At 51.1% G+C, this 19,331-nt stretch overlaps 4 protein-coding genes across 12 annotated transcripts in view; all 4 read left to right on the top strand.

The window, feature by feature from the left end:
• LOC120888298 (homeobox protein Hox-C8) overlaps positions 1-19,331 on the top strand; it is a 137,800-nt gene that overhangs the window by 7,913 nt on the left and 110,556 nt on the right. For all 3 annotated transcript variants that reach the window (XM_078014530.1, XM_078014528.1, XM_078014529.1), the window contains exon 3: positions 28-159. The gene's annotated coding sequence lies outside the window, so the exon portion shown is untranslated. The remainder of the gene's footprint in view (positions 1-27; positions 160-19,331) is intronic.
• Hoxc4 (homeobox C4) overlaps positions 1-19,331 on the top strand; it is a 60,585-nt gene that overhangs the window by 22,311 nt on the left and 18,943 nt on the right. For 2 of the 5 annotated variants that reach the window (XM_078014525.1, XM_078014524.1), the window contains exon 1: positions 28-159. The exons of 1 other annotated variant lie outside the window; for it this stretch is intronic. The gene's annotated coding sequence lies outside the window, so the exon portion shown is untranslated. Of the gene's footprint in view, positions 1-27; positions 160-2,115; positions 2,234-19,331 lie in introns of those variants that run through there. 2 more of the 5 variants (XM_040280531.2, XM_078014527.1) reach the window with 2 other exon arrangements.
• Positions 28-13,433, top strand: Hoxc6 (homeobox C6). 3 transcript variants are annotated; one of them, XM_078014532.1, is made up of 3 exons: positions 28-159; positions 11,196-11,541; positions 12,265-13,433. In XM_078014532.1, exons 2-3 carry the CDS (start codon positions 11,388-11,390, stop codon positions 12,570-12,572), a joined length of 462 nt encoding a protein of 153 aa, XP_077870658.1. In that variant the 5' UTR covers positions 28-159; positions 11,196-11,387; the 3' UTR covers positions 12,573-13,433. The 3 variants fall into 3 exon arrangements, with proteins under 3 accessions (XP_077870658.1, XP_013213953.1, XP_005325127.1); XM_013358499.4 differs by lacking the exon at positions 28-159 and adding an exon at positions 2,099-2,233; XM_005325070.4 differs by lacking the exon at positions 28-159 and having other exon boundaries at positions 2,272-11,541.
• On the top strand, positions 15,155-18,008 carry Hoxc5 (homeobox C5). Its single transcript, XM_005325069.5, has 2 exons — positions 15,155-16,193; positions 16,884-18,008. Exons 1-2 carry the CDS (start codon positions 15,740-15,742, stop codon positions 17,096-17,098), a joined length of 669 nt encoding a protein of 222 aa, XP_005325126.1. The 5' UTR covers positions 15,155-15,739; the 3' UTR covers positions 17,099-18,008.

Here is a 19,331-nt window from a genome sequence, read left to right as displayed (position 1 = left end):
TTCTTTTTTATTTTAATTTATATAAAGTATATGTGTGTGTGTGGAGCTGAAACAGGCTCGGCAGCGGCACAGAATGAGGGAAGACGAGAAAGACAGAGAGTGGGAGAGAGAGAGAGAGGCAGAGAGAGAGGGAAAGAGGGAGAGTGACAGCAGCGCCCGGTAAGTGTTTTCTTATTGGTTCAAATATGTAACTAATGGTCCGTAGCTGGGTGGCGGTTTTAAGATAAGGGCAGCAGCGGCTTGTCTTGGTTAGAGAAGCTAGGGGGCTGGCGGAAGGGTGGGCGCGTGGGTAATTATGGGGAGAAAAAGTGGGGAGTAGATGGGGTTAAATTGGAATACTGGTAACCGGTAGAGGGGCAAATGTGCTGTCCTGATGTCACTGTGCGCCGGAGTTGAGGGTCGGGGGCTCGAGAATTTCTCCTGTGGGGAGCAAGCTGGGGTCTAGGGCGCCGGCCGCCTGATGCCCACTGTGTCTATACCTGTTTATTATAGATCTGCCTACTTTGGCTAATGGGACTGAAACGGAAGGGTCTAGAAGCTCAAAGTCCAGGGCAGGAGCGAGAACCTGTAGGCTGCGCCCATTGCCCCCAGAGCAAAATATCCCCCCCAACCTCCAAACAAACTTTCCAGAGCCCCCTCCCTGTCCAGCAGCCCCCTCCCTCCCGCAGAGAGCGACCAAAAGAGCTCACACATGCGCAGTGTGGGCCCAGGGCTGGGCCGCAGAGCAGGAAGCGAGCGCTGCTAGGCGGGCGGCAGCGCCTGTTAATTGGCAATTAAGGGGGAGGCTAGTGGCTGGTGCGCGTCAGCCGAAGGGAGAGCGTCTGCCCACCCCCTGCTCCCGCCCCTACCCTGGCGGATGGAAGGATGGGAGGTGCCCTGCACTGCGGGTGGAGGGTGGAGGGTGGAGGGTAGAGGGTGGGGGTTGGGGATGCAGTACTCAAAAGCCATCTTGTGCTCGGAGGAAAGAGGCCTATCCGAGTTCCAATCTGGGAGCCAGCGCCCTCCATCCCCAACCGCGGCCATTCCACCGGGGTACCCATTGAACAGCCTCACCCACCCCACATAGCTGCTCTAGGTTAGGATCTGCCCCTTCCCGGGCGGAGGTCGGAATTCAGGAGGCCTTAGGCTGAGGGGGCGACTGGACAGGCCTCGATGGCAGGGCCTCCTGGGTGCTGTGGAGGCAGTGAGGATGGTTGGATCTTGTGGTAGCGGCGTCAGAATAGGGTGGTCAGGAGAGTCCTGAGCGCTCAGAATCTTCCTAATAATTGGTGCTAATGGCATGTTGTGTAGACTTAACCTGACACATATGGTTTCATAACACAGTGGCTTAATTTCTTCCAAATGTACGTGGCCCTGAATGTGTTGCACTGTGATATATGACCCCGCCCCGCTCCCCAGCCTGGGTCCAAGGCAGCCCTATATGTTGACTTTCTGTTTATAAAGCCCGACGCATATGCAAATGCTTACACAACCAAGCAGACACACCCCAGAATTGGGGAGGGGACGTATTCCTGGCGAAGTTCGAGAGTCTGGGGGCCAGACTCACCTTCAGTGTGGGCCAACATGCTCCCCCCCATTCTCTCCCAGGGTCGCGACTGGGATTTTGCGCCAGGCCCGCGTGGGGGGAGGGGAGCGCTCCTCGATTTCCTGTTAAACCCTGACCGGTGGCCTGAGGTGGGGGGGTTAGGAAGGGGGAGGGAACCCGTTTTTATCAAACTGTTAAAAAATAAGGTTCGACTACAATCAAATCAGACCCCTTGGGCCCTAGCTGACGGTGAATCTTCTCTCCCCTCCCCCCACAATCCCTTTCCCTTCCTCTCCTGCCCCCCCAAAATTCCCCTTTCGCAGTCGACATAAAGGCCTCGGAGGTATTCTCCCGGGGGAAGAAATGGCATTTTCTCTCCCCCTTCCCACTCCCCACCCCCAATAGGACTGGTGTGTCGGCAGAGGCGTCTGCCGAGGGGCTAATTTCGCGTTCCTTGTTTACGATCGAGAAAAGCGCTTGGCTCTTCCCAAATGGGCCCAGCCCGCCGCCTGCTCCGGCTGCCGCGCGCTCTCCCGCGGTGCAGGCACGGCCCAGGGGCTGGCGCCCGGGGAACCAGGCAGCGGCCGGCTGGGACTCGAGTCTGTGGGACCTGAAAAGGGCAAGGGGAGTACAGTGGGACTGTGGAGGGGCCCGGGAGGCCCGAAAACGGGAGCCTTTCTCTTGGCGTATTGTGGGAACCGCAGACCGGTGAGGCCTCTATTTCTCTTTCGCCTGTATTTTGTCCGCCCCTGGCCTCTGTGGATGGCCGCACTGACGTTGGGGGGTGGGGGGCACAAATCTCCTTTGTTATCACAGAAAGAAAAGCGTTTCGGGAGAAGGCTATTCAGGCCAGTGGTTATTCACCTGGGATATTAGCGGGACCCCCCTCCCATCAGAGGGGCGGTCCTGAGCAAAGCAGGGGTATTTCATTAGGCCTACAGGGATCTAGTTGAATGTGCTAACAGCGAGATTTCGGGGTGCTAGGATGCAAGGTTGACAGGTTAACAGCACCATCCTGAGGTATCCTTATATGTGTTTATCGATTTACTGTCTCTTCCTTGCTAGGGTTCTGCAGGCCCCCACTTTACCTATGCCCTTCCTCGTGAAATAGAGGGATGCAGAGATAGCAGGGCACCAGGCACTGGCCCTGGTTTTTCAATTTTCCGGTCTGGCTAGGGGAGAAACCAGAAGCTAGTCCTCTGCTTTCCAGTTACTTTCGTTTTTTCTTCCCCTTCTTTCTTTTCCTCTCTGGTGCTCAAATGGAAAGCACCAGGGGATCCCCCAGTGGCAGCCCTCAGCTCTTGGCAGGCCAAATTCTCTGTGGATGTGGTCCTCACTGCAGGAGATCTCTTCTGTGATTATCTAATAATAGCCATAGTGGCTGATAATAGAATCTGGCAAAAGAACTCTGCAAACCTAGTGCTGAGGCTGGGCAGAAACACTGATCTGTGGATCAGGGCCTGGCAACTTTCCCCAGAGCCCAGGGCCCCAGCATCCCATTCTCCTCTGAACCCACCCTTTGGGCACCTTCAGGCCTGCCCCTTCTGGGGCTTTGTTAGTTCAGCAGTCACATCCTCTGTGTTACATTCAGGGTTCCTAGCTAAGGAGAAATGGGCAGAGCAAACACTTTCTCTCCTTGGTCTGTCAGTTGTGATCCCCACGGAGAATGCGACCTTGTTTGGAGAAGGCAACCTTGTTTGGTTGAATGTTGTGTTCTGAAACCAGCTGTGGTGACTTTATGCATTTAGTATATACAGGCTCAAATGTACAGACTCAGACTTATGCATGAATATATGCAGTCTCATATTTCCTTGGTGGTTAATTGTATATTACCATGCCTATATTCGCTCAAACTCCGTTTTATGTGCGTGCAAAATTTTGTTAGCCCCCACTAGATGAGAGTGGGCTCATGGAAGCACCTGGTGTACCAAAGAGGCCCTCTCTGCTGTTTTGCTGGAAATATGTGTGCTCTGGAATCGGAGTATGCGGGTCCAGTAACCAACGGATGCTACAAGAGCTTTCTCAGACTTTACTGCTTTTGCTGTCTGTGCAGCTGGACTGGGGAAATACTAAATCCCTTCTGTTTTCCTTCTTCACCTTCCCACATACTCCTCCAATTGACAGACTTTGTTACAAGGGAACCCAGTCATCTTGAAAGTGAGGTCTCTGGGGCGTTTTGTGGGGGTACTGTGGACCTCTGAGCAGTTCCCAGCAGTCAGAACTGGAGTCTGGCTGCCAGAAGCCTCATTGGGGCGGTGAAGGGATTGGAGTAGTTAATGAGGTGACTCCGGGCAGTGGTCTGGGGTGACTGCCGACCAGACCAGGGTGTTTGGAGAGGCTGGTGTAGAAGGCTAACCAGAAGGGTTAGGGGTTCTGTGACCATCTCTCCCTCCCTCTGCTCATTCTGTCCACTCACCCCACCCTACCCCAGATTTGACTGTGTAAGGGGCCCAATTAAGAGTTAAGGTCCCCTGTCTGTGCAGATCTGGTTACTGGTGGGATTGCATTTTAATCCTGACTGCAGCCTGGACCAAAGCAAAGCCAGGCTAAGAAAGAAGGCCGATGGAGACTTTCAGGAGTGGAAACTGGGCCCTGCCGCCTGCGGGCCTGGAGCACTCAGCATGGGCCGCTACTGGGAATTAATCTGCCTCCTTTCCAGCCTTTCCAGCTTCTGGGGCCACGAAAAGACAAGGGCAGAGGGAAATAAAAATGTCAGTAGAAAGCTCTATAAAAGAAAGTAAGAACAGGAGCAGGGCTGGAGGGGTTTTCTGCTACTCCCAAGGCACTCAGGTTCCTCCCAAGAATCTCCTGTCTAGACTTGCTGTGCCAGAGGCCCACAGCAGCTATTTTTCCACCTTCCTTCCACACTTACTGCAGGCAGACTCAGGCTTTTGAGCCTTGGCCACCTGGGGCGCTGGGGTGACATTACCCCAGGACCGTGCCCCTCACCCAGCCCATGTCCTCTGCCACGGCGCTGCAGCCGCCCCTGTTTATTGTGTCTGTGAGTTGTTTACTTGTTTTGTCTGCTGCCACCCTGCGTCAGAAACCCGCCAAACCAGCAAATTCGCCTAGAAGAACAAAGTGCAGCACTAACCCAAACTCCCTCCCCTTTCCAACACCCTTCTCCCACCCTAACACTCTCCCTCATCCTGCCTTTCCGAGGGGAGGAAGCAGAAATTGTTCTAAAATAGGGCTGCTGTTTAAAGGGTCAGGGAATTATGGGGATACCATAAACCTCCGGGTGTCCTGGTGGCAGAGACTCACAAGCAGCCCTTCTTTTGCCTCCAGCTAGCATTTCTTCCTTCCCCCTGGTAACCTCTTGGCCAGGGGGGGCACAGTCATTAAGAAAGTTGGGCTCCCCTCGCTGCACTCCTCCATGCTTTTCTGCAGGAGTTTCCCTGAGACACAGGTTGTTGGGTTTTTAAATCAGGGTAATGTTGGTAGATTTGTAAAGCTAGACAAAGCATATCATTTTTCCCACTTCGTTCTCCTCAGCCCCCCAAAATAGCAGTGAATTTAAGCAAATCCTACAAAATTAAATTGCCCCTTTGCTAAAGATCCTATAAATCTCCAATCCCGCCAGGTGTAGAGTAGGAGAGGCTGCTGTTCGCCTTTAATTTTGCTCCTGGCTATCAAATCTAAAAGAGTATCATGGAAGTAAGTAATATTCTTGTTTCTGAAATTAATCCCCCTCCTCATCTCTCTCCCTCTTTTCACCAACGCATATTAAATGGTTCTTTCAGACTGCAAACAATAAAGGATAAAATTATTTATAGGGAAAAGAGGGTGATGTTTTATTGTTGGCTTATTGTTCCAGAACATAATAATATTTTATTTTCAAGCAGGAGAAGTTAGACCAGGGAATAAGAGGAGGAAAGGAAGAAAAGTGAGGGGAGATTGGGCACCCACACACAAAAATCCTGTTGTACATAACTTTTATGACATTTACAATTTCCACATGACAATTCACTGTGATGTCATAAGTGCCTAGTTCTTGAATTTTGCAACTCTCATAAACCTCCAAAACGGGTCAAAGCAAAGCTTGGATGTTGAGAGGCATAAGAGAAACCAGAAGTTGGGGCTCCTTTGAGCTGGCACAGAGCAGCACACCCCCTATTGCCCCTCCCTCTTTGTCTGACACCCTCTTGAGGCCCTAAAATATTCTGAATATTCAGGATTTAAATTTTTATTCCTGGGCCGAGCTGGGACACTTGCTTTGTCCTTGTGAAATGTCCCTAAACATCTGAGCTCCCTCCCCATTCCCAATGGGACTGAGGGGCTAAATCCCCCAAGCCCCTTCCTCAGCTGATATTCAGCTGCTTATGATAAAGGTGAGAGGCTTGAGGGCCAGGCCCCAAAAAGCCAGAAATGATTTTTTCCAGATGGAACCGGAAGGGGGCTCAGAACTGAGTGTGATAGGGCAGAGATGTTTGGGACCTATTTTAGTTTCTAACTATAAGCCAGAAAAGTAAGTTGAAAGGCCAGACAAACACCAGTGTGTGGGGGGGCTTATCTGCTGATGGCAGCAGCAGCAAGTGGGGTGCCAATAAAGAAAAGCCAGGCAGAAATATGAAAAGAGAGAGGGAGGAAAGGAAATATGACTTAAGTTAGCAGAGCCCCTCCATATACCTTTCTTCTCTGTTGAATTACAATAAAGCAAAAACAGCTCAGGCAGTCTCTCAAGTCCTCAGAAGACTAGTCACCAACACAGGCCTCAGAGGTGTTTGAGGCAGTTCTCAGAAGCTTGATGTGCCTCATCTGGACCCTTCCCCCACTCCCTGCTGACCCCCAAATCCCTTTAACTGGCCAGCTTGAACCCTATTCCTAGAATATCAGCACCTACAAATGGGATCCATTTCCAGGTTGGGTGTGTCGAATTTCATTTTTCTCCAAGAGCCTCCAAGCCTGAACTTACAAAGGAGAGTGTTCCTTTTTGGAATGCAGTGTGTGTGTGTGGAGGGGCTATGTGCTCAGAAAACTACAATATCTATGAGAAACTGGGAACACCTTGGATGAGTTTGCTTTGGTGTCCCCTAAGAGACCAGTCTCCTCGTTCAGGTTCTCTGACAGATTTGGAAGCTCTCTTTGCAATCCTTTTATTCAGGGTTCTACGGAGATCAAAGGAGCTTGCACACCAAACATTAAGCATTTGAGTAGGGTTTATTTTTTTTAATTTTAAATAAAAAAATTTTAATCACATGCTACTGGGGCCAGCTGAGCAGTCACTCCAGAACAGCAAAGCCTTAACCAAATAGTTCGATTGTGAGGTGAGCTGAGCAATTGTTGAAACGGCTTTCTCTGTAAGAGGGATTTCAGCCCTCGCCCAGTGGCACAAAAGGGGCCGGCGGGGCAACCGCTCTTCTCTGGCTCTGGAAAACTAGAATTAGGAATCGTGGAAGAGTAGGGTCTGGCAGCTGTAGTAGCTTCCAGGCAGCCAAGCACCCAGGCCAAGGGAGTGCTGAGTCCTGTGGCTCCAGTGTTGGGGTCCTTGAGCAGCTTTCGGAGGCACCAAGCTCTAATTGGTGGTGCAGGCAGCCAGAAATGGACTGTGTTGTATCTGTGTATGAGTGTGGTTGAGTCACAAACATCCTGACACAGTTGGGGGATCTGGGGAGAGAGAGGAGCCCTGCAGAACACAAACTAAGGAGGACCTTTGGAAAAGATTCTCCCCAAATAAAAATTCCAGATCTCATCGTGTTCATTTCACGTGTCCCTCCACCAGAAATTAATCTATTTCCCAGAGTACAGTGGACAGAAAAGGCAGACAGAGCAAGGCCTGCCCATGAACCTCTTCAGGCCCTGGGTGGGGGCAGTCCCACCACTCTTTTCCCAGTTCCATCAAGGGAGCTACCAGCCTTTCCCTGGCCTACAGTGGGACAGGGCTGAAATAGGAGTGACTTAAGGCACCCTAGGAAACCCCCAAATGCCCAGCTCCAAGGTGACCCTTAGCCTTGGGTAGTCCAGGGCGGTGACTGCACCCCACTCAGGCCCAAGGCGCCAGCAGTAAATTCCTCTCCTATAATTAGTACTCACCGAAAGCATGTGTTTTGGATTGGGGAGGGGGAAGACTGGAGCATGGAGTGCCAACTTTCCCCCTTCATTCCTTTTCTGCCTTTTTGAATTCTGTCTTTGAATCCACTAATTACAGCTCTGAGAGCAAAAAAACTGCTTTTGACACCAAGCCCCTTCTGAATGGCTAATTCTAAAAGCTGAGGGGCCGGAGAAGCTCCTAAACCTGCCGGTCTAATGGGAGGTGTTCTCTGATTTCTCTAGGCTTGTTTTATAGAAACAAAGAATGAGTTTGCTCGCTCCCTCCTTCCCAAGACTTGTGCATATTTACAGAGCTCAACTGCAGTTTTAATAAAACATCTGTTCTTGCTTCTGCTGATGAGTTTCCATAATTGTTTTCAGACAAATTTAACAGGAAAATATAAATATATTTAGAAAAAAAATCCAAGCTCCAGTTTCTTCCCCTCCAGATAGCCATGCTTTTGCCAAAAAATAAAATTAACATGAAATGGGAAAAGGAAAATATAATCCAATGTAGGGAAGATCGAGCTAATCTGACCTACTCTACCCCCTTGGAGCGAATCCTTCCAGCAAATTTCAGCTGCATAATTAAAGATCTAACTGAAAGGAGGAGGCTTCTTTTCTCAGAATCGGAAGGTGATGGAGGAATAAACTGTGTTGGAAATTATTTTTGCCTCCAGTCTTTAAGCAGTGGGGGAATGTATTTGTATTTCTGCTTCCCTTTTTCTCCCCCCTCCAGCATTTCTGCCTTTTTTTTTTTTTCCCCAGCAGCTGGTTTCTGTTCATTATAAATCCGCGAGACCTTTCAGTCTCTGCCCTCTGTTTAGGGATGTAATAAAACACTTAACTTTCAGGGCCTGAGACTTACTTTCTTTTCCTCAGATCACCACCCCCCAAGCCCACTGACTTTAGGCCCCAAAAAAGAATGTCCCCAACTTTAGGGTCCCTTTCCTCTCCAGAACTGCTTAAGGAGAGGCTCAAGGAAACTTAAGCATCTTTGCTGGGGGACTGTAGCAATGCTTCCCCAAGAAGCCCCTTCTTTCTTTCCAGCCCCCTCCCTCCCACCCATCCATAAAAGAGGTCTTAAAATACATAGAAAAATCAACACTCATTGAAAGCGAAACCTCATTAAGACATCCTATCTTCCATCATTCAATTTGTTGTACATTGCAACAATTTAATATCTTGAAGGAAATATCACTGACATGATTTATCCCTCTAGCAATCTTGCTTTGAAATTGGGGGGGGGATTTACTCTTTCTTCCAGCCTCTTCTACTTGTTACACCGCTACCCTCAGGGCAGAAAGGAGGCTGGTAAATCTGAAAGAGGCTACTTGCATCCAGGGGTGCTGACTTGTTTCCTATTCCAGCTCTAGGGTACCCCCTCCTCTTGTTCTCTCTTCCCCCTACCTCTTGCCCTCCAGGGAAATTGGAGCCCCAGCCAGCTGTTGGAAACCTCTGCCCAGGCATGCCATGAATTCGAGGACAGCTGGATTCAAGGGAAAAAAAAAAAAGTAACTCACACTCCTGTCTATGTGTACCTGTCATAACACCCCAAAATGAGATAACTTCCTCTTAAAATTCCTTTCTTAATGTGAGCATCCTCCTCTATCCTTTCACCTTCCTCTCCTTGGGAAGAAGAAAGTGTAGTCTAAAGGGAGAACCCTTTATAATTATGGGGATCTTTCTCCTACCCACCCTTCTAAATGCCAACCAATTTCCTTCCTTTCTGAAGGATGGGGTCTGGATATTTTTTACAGCCAACACAAATCGTCTTGTAGTAAGACTCTTCAACCCCCTAACGACGTTCATGTATTAACTAACATGTTGTCTGCACCAGCTCCTATACACTGTCTGCTTTTGGGTTTGAAACTTTATTTTTCCCCCCTAGCGACACTCCAGGGAAACCTTAACGTTACAGAAGATGAATAAATGAGTTTTTTTCCCAGCGTAGTCCCGTTTATGGCTTTATTGCTACCCATTGATTACTTCGCTTTGTTACACAGAAGGAAAAGATCATAAAATCCGGCGACATCCGGGTTCTTGTTATAGCCAGTTACCGCCCCCCCCAAAAAAAAGTGAGGGGGAAAATATAAGCTTTCACTGATTCCTGCATACGCCCACCACCCACTTTTTTGTCAACTGAAAGCAGTTTTAGCCTATGTAGCGATATCAAATTAGGTTTGAATTAAAAAGGGGCAAACCCCCTTCTGCACACCTTCGTAGTTTCAGTTCGCCAACTGCGGCTGTCTCAAGCCTCTGACCCAGCTGCATTTTTTTCTAACCATCTCTTTCTTCCTCTCAGCTCCAAGGTGGGGAGAAAAAGGAGGGAAAGCCTGCTGAGAGTCTGGGGTGACTGGCACTTGGGAAAGAGTTCTCCAGGACCTCTTTGCTAGAATCCTCAGGCATCAGAACTCAGGTCCAGGGGCGCCTCCCGTGGCAGGGCAGTGAATCCGGAGCCGGTAGGGGTTTCTGACTTGTGCAGGGGCTTGAGCTTCAAGAAGCTAACTGTTCATCAGAGCCCCAGCAGTCTTCTCTCCTCTTCCAGACTGGATGCTGTGTGAATTACCCCACCGGCCCTCGCTGGCTTCAAATCATAAATTCTCACCAACATAAACAGGAGTTGATGTCTCTAGAAAGAAGACTCGGGAGTTTTCTTTCTTCTCTTCCCTTCTCTCATCTCTCCCACTTTTTACTTCTTTATCTCCTTTTCCTATTGTATTTTTATACATTTTCCTTTTTAAGCAAAAATGTGGCTAGTATTTCCTCAGAAAGGGTCCTGTGGAGGAGGCAGAAGGGGGATAGGAGGCAGAGGAGAACAGATGCGTGCTTCCTTTGCCAACTTAAGCTCAGTCACTGTTCCCTGCAATCTCAGTCTCACCTCTTTAAACCTAATTGCTCCCCACATTCCTCTAACCCAAGACTCTCAGCCACTCTCTCTTTCCTCTGGGAACCATGTTTTATGAAATTCCTTTTTCCTTTTGATTTTTTAAAATTATTGGACAAAAATATAGCAGTTTAGTGATGGAGACTCACCCCATGGAGTGTCAATCAAGATTTCTTGTAGGATTTCTGAGAGCCTTCTCTGAGCTGGGAGGGAATTCCTCCCATGAAGAAAACAGAATGTAATTTTAGAAGGGGGAAGATATAAAAGATGAAATCAGGTTGAAAATACAGAGATTTCTCTGGCCCAGGCTCTGGCCACAGCAGAGCAAAGTTATCTGGGTCTGAGAGGTTTCCTGGGAGTACATCTCTCCTTCCCTGGGTCCTAAGGTCCTGTTTATGAACATGCACCCCCTGCTTCACCCCCAAACCTGTTCTCCACATAAATATTTTTAAAAAGAAATCCAAGTCTTACTTTCAAATCACACACTTAGTCTCAACTAGGGAATCAACAGAAGCAGAAGCGATTTTTTTCCCCCTTCTTGACATCTGGCTTGCGATTGGCTGGAAGGGGGTCAGCTGACTTTGTCATTTTGTCTGTCCTGGATTGGAGCCGTCCCTATAACCATCTAGTTCCGAGTACAAACTGGAGACAGAAATAAATATTAAAGAAATCATAGCCCGACCAGGTAAAGGCAAAGGGATGAATTCCTACTTCACTAACCCTTCCTTATCCTGCCACCTCGCCGGGGGCCAGGACGTCCTCCCTAACGTCGCCCTCAATTCCACCGCCTATGATCCAGTGAGGCATTTCTCGACCTATGGAGCAGCCGTTGCCCAGAACCGGATCTACTCGACTCCCTTTTATTCGCCACAGGAGAATGTCGTGTTCAGTTCCAGCCGGGGGCCGTATGACTATGGATCTAATTCCTTTTACCAGGAGAAAGACATGCTCTCAAACTGCAGACAAAACACCTTAGGACATAACACACAGACCTCAATCGCTCAGGATTTTAGTTCTGAGCAGGGCAGGACTGCGCCCCAGGACCAGAAAGCCAGTATCCAGATTTACCCCTGGATGCAGCGAATGAATTCGCACAGTGGTGAGTTTTACAGCTCCGAGATATAAATTAAATAAACTGAACTGGCTTTATGACCGGCTTCCCTAGAAGAACGGGCGGAGAGAGTTTTTTATGGCCCCATAAAAACAATCACGCTCGTCTCCTCGCCGACGCCGAGACAGGGCCCCCTCTTCTGCCCCCTCTGCTTGCCTCCCGCGCTGGCTCACAGGGGCCAGGCCCCCTCAGCCCCTGGTGGATTGGAGGGCTTCAGGGAGAGCTGAGGGGGAAAGGAACAGGGCAGGGGATAAGAGGAAAGGGGCAGTGGTGGGGGAGCCCCAAAGTCGAGTTAGGCTGAGGAGAAGGGAGGGGGGAAAGGGGAGGACAGAAAAGTGGGGAGAAGTTTTTAAGGAGCTAGGGTGCTTAGAAGGTGTGGAGCCCAGTCCTTGAGAAATGGGGCCCTTATCCCCAGTATTTGAGATTTTATAAAAATCAGATTTTAGACTGGCAGCTTTCTGCCTGGTTTTTGCCCCGCCCCCCACCTTTCTTTGGGACACACATCTCCTACCCTATGGGAGGACTGAATGAAGTTGGGGCCCTAGGCTGTACCCCCAGTGGGGGTGGGGCAGGGCAAAAGGCAGAAGACTAGACCTAGAGAGGTCGGGAGCTGCAGGCCAAGTTGGGAGGATCAGGACTTTGCTAGGGGGAATCGTCTGCAGAGGACGCCTTGCTGATTGTTTTTAGTGTGTTTTGTGCCTGGATCTCTAGGGGTCGGCTATGGAGCAGACCGGAGGCGCGGCCGCCAGATCTACTCGCGGTACCAGACCCTGGAACTGGAGAAGGAATTTCACTTCAACCGCTACCTAACACGGCGCCGGCGCATCGAGATCGCCAATGCGCTCTGCCTGACCGAACGGCAGATCAAAATCTGGTTCCAGAATCGCAGGATGAAGTGGAAAAAAGAATCTAATCTCACGTCCACGCTCTCAGGGGGCGGCGGAGGGGCCGCAGCTGACAGCCTGGGCGGAAAAGAGGAAAAGCGGGAAGAGACAGAAGAGGAGAAGCAGAAAGAGTGACCAGGACTGTCCTTGCCACCCCTCTCTTTCCTTCTCCCTTTGCTCACCCCAACTCTCCCCTAATCACACACTCTGTATTTATCACTGGCACAATTGATGTGTTTTGACTCTCTAAAGCAAAATTAGGGAGTCAAACGTGGACCTGAAAGTCAGTTCTGGACCCCCTCCCTCACCGCACAACTCTTCACCATTGGCCTCCTCCTCCTAGCTCCCTCGCTAGCTCCTTCTCGGCTTGTCTGCAGGCCCCTTTCCCCGCCCAGGCCTTGGGGGCTCTCAGCCCTGAGCCTTGCTTCAGACTCCACAGATCTCCCTCCACATGAGGACTTGACTCCCCCTACCAGTCGCTTGACGTCCCCCACCCCCGCCCCCGCGCCCAGAGCGGGCTCGCGGGCCTGGGGCCTCTGTTCCCGGGCCTTAGGGCCCGGCCTGGCAGCCCGGGAGAGCCGGAGGCCCAAGGAGGGCGCGCCTGGGCCCCACAGCAACCCCCAGGGCCTCCCCGCAACCCCTGTCCGGCCCCTCTGCCCCAGCAAATGCCCAGCCCAGGCAAATTGTATTTAAATATTCCTGGGGGTCATTATGGCATATTACAAACTGTGACCGTTTCTGTGTGAATATTTTTAGCTGTATTTGTGGTCTCTGTATTTATATTTATGTTTAGAGCCCTCAGTGTTCCGATCTCATTTTAACAAAAAAGGGGAAAAAAAGAGGGAAAATTACAAAAAAAGAAAAAAGTGAATGACATTTGTTTAGCCAGTAGGAGAAAATAAATAAATAAATCCCCTCGTGTTACCCTCCTGTATAAATCCGACCTCTGGATCCGTTCTCGAATATTTAATAAAACATATTATTTTTAAAAGTTTATATCTGCGTTTCTGTTAATTCGCTCAGCCGCCGGCTTGGAGCAGGCTCCAAGCACTCCCGCGTCTGCCCGCCGCCTGCAAGCCCCCCGTCCTCTGCATTCGCCTTCTTCGGGAGCCGGGAGCCGAGTCCCGGCCTCCGAATTTTCCTCGTGACCGCGCTGGGGGGGCTGGGAAGTCTCTCAGGGCTCCCCACGCGAACCGACACACACCCATTTAAAAAAAAAAAAAGCCGTTTAGGATTTCGGTGGGGGTGGGGGTGGAGGAGCCCGGGTTAGTAGGGTTGGGCTCCAAGCCCCACACAGGCCTTTCTTTCCTGCCTGTGGTAGCATGGGGTCCTCGGCGTCTGAACCCCTAGCCCTAAAGGCTATAGTAGAAGCATTTTCCAGGCACCAGGGTCTCCTCCCCCCCACTCCCAGGACCGTGGGGAGGGGGACGCTCGGCAGCCAGTCCCCGGCCCAAAGCAGGCCCGCTGTTGGGAAACGTGGCGGAGGCGGAGAGTTTAGGAGAACCAGAAGACCAGACCGCGGGATTGGAGTCCTTCGGCCCGGACTGAACGACTCAAGGACATCCCGAAAGAGAAAGCCTGGAAACTGAGCTCTCGCCTGTGCTGGGACTCCTAAAGTGGCCGGAACAAAATTCCTCCTTCTTTACCGCCCCAGCTTGTCTGGTTCCTTCCTCCTTCTCTCAAACCTGGCGGGTGAGGGGCGCAGCAGGACCCTAACCATTTCTCAGCTCCAGCCTTCTCTCCCCAAGCCCAGTCAGAAAAACTTGAGTGGGCCTAGTGGAGAGGTGGTGCGTATTTGGGGTCGGGAGGGGGGGTCTCCTGAAGAGAAAAAAATCCACCAGAGTATTCCAGATTCTCCAAATCCCCGCCAGCGCCTCCGCCTGCAGGAAGGGGGGCTTCTCCTGACAGAGGCGGAGGTTTCCTGGGGAGAAAGAGCAAGCAGGAAAGAGTAAGACTTGGGACTAGGAGAGGAGAGGAAGGGGCAGAAGGGCTGCAGAGACCTTGGCCAAAGGCTGCCAATGTTGCCCAGGCATCTGCTCTGCCAGCCCCCTCAGCCGGGTCCTCTCCATGCCTCTGAAGAGCTAAGAAATTGCTCTCCTGTGGGCCTTCTGGATTCAGGTTCCTGGAAAGCCTGGAAAAGCACCAAAGGAAAGATCTCTTTGCTTAGATAATAATTGTGGAGGCTTGAATTTTGCTTCTCCATGCTCTCTAGTAGCATCTATTTTCTTTCTAAAATATCTGGCATGAGTAGTACATGAGGATCACACACAGGGAAAAGTCCTCCCACCCATTTGTGTCCGGTTCTACATACACACACAGGCACACATTTGAAAACTGCCTTATTGTCACTTTGGGGTCCCTGGCATGATGAGGTCTACCCAAGTCCATCTACCATCTTATTTCCAGGTTCATTCCAGAGAATTTCCAGAACTCTCAGCCTCATGACCTTCCTGTCTAGTTTTGCCCATCCAGGACCCTTCCTCTTGGGAATTCTGTCCACCTTTCCCAAGGAGTCTACTTTCCCATATTTATAGGTACCTCCTCATTAGTACTGGGGCTTTGGGGCCTTGGGGCCTTGGGGCCTTGGAGGCAAGGGACCTCGACCTTTGGTTTAGGAAACTTGAGATAAGCCCCCTTGGTTCTCCAACCTAGGCAGGAGCCAGCCACACTACCTAAATTCCCCTTTCCTCATCCATTTTTAAAGTTTGGAAGGCCCTGGAGGAAGGGAGAATGGGACTATCTATTAAAAAGGCACCTCTGTGTATCTTAAATGGGACCTTATCTTTTCTCAAATTTAAATAGAACTTAAAAGGCCAGCTCAGGGATTTGTTGCAGCTACAACCAGCTTCTCCACAGGGTAGAAAAATCCAGCTGCCAGAAGGCGACCAGAGCTTCAGGATGCAATTCTTCCATGTAGACACCAGGTGTCGCTGTGGGCTCGTTGTCACGGCTACCCCCCAATTCCAAGAACCTTTTTTTTTTTTTCTCTCCCCCTTCTCTCTCTTTCTCTCTCTCACTCCCTCTCCCCCTTGCTTGGGCTTTGCCAACATATCAAGATGCGTTTCGCCGGCTTCCATCACTAACCTCCCGGAGGTCATCAAGCCAAATTTATGAGTGGCCGTGCGAGTCACGTGACTCTATTTAAGGCTCCCTTATTTGGGAAGAGCGCATAGGATAAAGAAAGAGATATCTCCACCTATAAATTGTGCACTTTGGAGAACAAAAAACCCCTCAACTTCAAAGAGTCACAAATCACCCTTAATCAAAAAGGGTGCAGAAATTTTTTTTGGGCCCTCCCCGCCATGAGCTCCTACGTAGCCAATTCATTCTATAAGCAGAGCCCCAATATCCCTGCCTATAACATGCAAACTTGTGGGAACTATGGATCGGCCTCAGAGGTGCAGGCATCCAGGTACTGCTACGGCGGATTGGACTTAAGCATCACTTTCCCACCGCCTGCGCCTTCCAACTCTCTCCACGGGGTAGACATGGCTGCCAACCCCCGGGCTCACCCCGACCGCCCCGCCTGCAGCGCCGCGGCCGCTCCGGGACACGCTCTGGGCAGAGACGAAGCGGCTCCTCTGAACCCCGGGATGTACAGTCAGAAGGCAGCTCGCCCGGCGCTGGAGGAGCGAGCTAAGAGCAGTGGGGAGATCAAAGAGGAGCAGGCGCAGACAGGGCAACCCGCCGGACTGAGCCAGCCACCGGCCCCGCCACAGATTTACCCGTGGATGACCAAACTGCACATGAGCCACGGTAAACTTTAGGACTTCATTTTGCGCGCTCGGGTCCGCCTGGGTTTTATAGGCCATGCGGGGCAAATAAAGAAAAAAAACCTGCGGCCATAAATTTTACGATCCAGGCATCAATGGCTCGTAAAACTGTCCACTAAAAGGCTTAGAGGCTGTGTGCGCCCAAATTTACGACGACATAATTGGATCATAGGAACAAAACGTGTATAAAAGGCAATATTCAATTTTTGGGGGAGAGGGAGGGAGTTAAAAAAATAGAGGGATCTGAAGGGTGAGGAGCGCGGGGATCCCCCCGCGGCTCCCTCCCTCCCTCCCCTGCGGAGCCGGCTCGGCCGGCGCTCGCGGCTCCGGCGGATTCCAGCGACTCGGGAGGGGCGGGAGGGGGGTCCCCGGTGCCCGGATCTCGAGGGTGCTTATTGTTCGGTCCGAGCCTGGGTCTCCCTCTTCCCCCCACCCCCCCTCAGCCCCTCCGACTGCTGAGTGAAGGCTGCGGTGGAAAGTTTCCTGCCTGGGCGGAGGCGCCTCTCCCGGGGCTAGGTTGGGCTGGGTCGGCCCGCCTGCGGCCCACCGGGCCTGTCTTGCGGTTCCCTCCTCCTCTCCCTCCGGCCGCGGGTGGGGGCCTGGGGTTGGGATGGGACGCTGGGGCGCTGCACGCTATTCACCCCTTCCTGGCTTGGGGGGATTTATGTTCCAGAGACGGACGGCAAGCGGTCCCGAACCAGTTACACGCGCTACCAGACTCTGGAACTCGAGAAAGAATTCCACTTTAACCGCTACCTCACTCGCCGCAGGCGCATAGAGATCGCCAACAACTTGTGTCTCAACGAGAGACAGATCAAGATCTGGTTCCAGAACCGCAGGATGAAGTGGAAGAAAGATTCCAAAATGAAAAGCAAAGAGGCTCTTTAGAGCAGTGGGGCGGCCCGCAGAGATCACCCCAGCCGGCTTGGGTTCCTCGCGCCCTTTTCTTTCGGTTTTCTCTCTATATTTTTGGGTGGGTCAGGGGCTGGAGTACTGGCTCCCGGGCCTCACAGACAAGCGCTTTTTCCTTGGCATTCTGTATCCCCACCAACCCAGGGTTCCTGCCAGGCTGCCGGCACTGCCCCATCTCCCCTCAGCTCAGCTCAGCTCAGAGCTCAGCTTAGCTGGACATTCAGGGCCCAGGGCAAACTCTGCAGGGCCTCCCCAGAGGGCTGCGGCACACCGCAGGCTGGTGCTGAACAAACCTCAGCCTGGGCGGCTTCTTCAGCTCTTTGCCCCAGAGTGGCCCGTCTGAGTTAAGGTGGGCCCGGCCACAGGACCCTCGACCGGACCTCCGGCCTTGAGCTTTCCTTTGTTCCTTGTTAGGCGGGCCAGGCGGCTGCAAGCTGGTGTGAGAGTGCTTATGCCTGGCAGTCTCTTGCCAGAATCGGGGCGATTCCTTATAGCGACTAAACTCGGTCTTCACTTATTAATGATTTGCATATGAAAGGGGGAGATGACTGAACATGGCCTTAGGGTCCCCTTGGTTGCCCTGTCCTCTCCAAACCTCTCCCCGAAAAAAAAAAAAAAAAAAGACTGGGAGCCTACCCAATCCGAGCCTGCTGCATGCCCTCTCAGGTCCGCAGCCCCAACCCCCTAGCTAGCTCAGATATTGGGGTTTCCTGCCACAGGACCCCAGCAAGTGATCCTAGAGGCTCCATGCCATCCCACAGTTCCTGCCATGACTTTCTTTCCCTCCTGCTCCATCGCTCTTGCCCAACTATTTATTGACTCCGAGGTTCTTCCTGAAACTATATTTTGTCATATCAAATAAAGACCAAGAGAGAACAGGACTAAAGATGCAGTGGCTCCTGTCTGTTTAGGGCATGTACTGGGGCAAAGTGTCAAAATGAGCTGTGAGGGTTAGGGGAGGCCTACAGTCTTTAAGCCTTTCCTTAAAAAAAAAAAAAAAATATATATATATATATATATATATATATATATATATATATATATATATATTAGGTGCTTCTAGGGACAGCAAGAAGAGGGAAGTGAACGTGAGTTCTTTTCTTGATTCTTAGCTCCAAGAAGGACCTCCAGGGAAGAGGAGCGCACCCGGTCCTCCCATACTGGCATTTTCCCATGCAGTGGCTACCCAGGGTATTCAAGCCTCTACGTTCATTCCCCCCTTGGCTGGGTGTATCTGAGACTTCTAGACTGGCAGTATCACTCATTCCACACCAGAGCTGATGCGTAGGGAGGATCAGTGGCTCCACCGTGCTCAGACTCAGGCCCTTATAGGTCTCTGAAGATCTCCCCTAGGGCTAGGTGGTCCTGGGGCTATACTGGACATAAGAGGGTTGAGCCCCTAGTCTAAGGACCCACTTGGCTCCAGAAGGACCTCCCAGAGAGTTGGTACTGCTGGACAAAGTGGTGCTGGGGAAATTGACTTAGGTGTACTTCAGCTTTCTAAGATGCTGGGGAGATGAGAGGGAGAGCAATATGCAGTGTATACCTGACTGGCAGGAAATGTTCAAGTGGTTTCCCTCTCCTCCTAGGAGGTCTAGGGCTATGCAGAACAATTAAGTGGAATAAGAGTTGTATAGACCAGTGCCAGTGTCATGTCTTTTTGCCATCATTTATCTCAGGCTCAGATTTTGTGTGAAGAGGGAGAGTAGCCTCTAGGGAGAGGAAAGGCAGTTAATTCAGGTGGTCTCTGAGTCTGGTCTGGGCCTAGGCTCTGCTCCTCTCTCCTCCAGGCTCCTGGGATGAATTGGGGGAGGAAGCACTTTATAGGAGAAACAAATGTGAAAAGGGTCTATAAAACTTTACTGCATTTCCTCTCCCACCTCCCACAATGGGGTGATTTCCTGGAGCCTAGCCTAGGCCCCCCCGCACTGGTGGGGTGGGGTTCTGGAGTTGGGCTAAGGGGCTGCTCTGACAGCCAAGAAGGAAGGGAGCAGAGGCGCTCTGGGGAGGGGCAGGGGGAATATTTATGATTAGTAATGCTGATGCTCTTTGGATTTATTATAAGGACTTACTTTGCTGTATCCTACTGTCTAGGCTACCAGTCCATCATTTTTAGAAGACCCAAGAGCTTTTATTCACCCCATGATTAGCACCCATTGCTATTACCCTTCCCCTTCATACTGCACTCAGGCCTGGTTAGAGCACCAGT

Source organism: Ictidomys tridecemlineatus, chromosome 6 (genome assembly GCF_052094955.1).
Source record: "Ictidomys tridecemlineatus isolate mIctTri1 chromosome 6, mIctTri1.hap1, whole genome shotgun sequence".
Taxonomy (NCBI): domain Eukaryota; kingdom Metazoa; phylum Chordata; class Mammalia; order Rodentia; family Sciuridae; genus Ictidomys; species Ictidomys tridecemlineatus.
The sequence above is the reverse complement of the archived record's forward strand: the minus strand, read 5'-3'. Positions and strand labels throughout refer to the sequence as shown.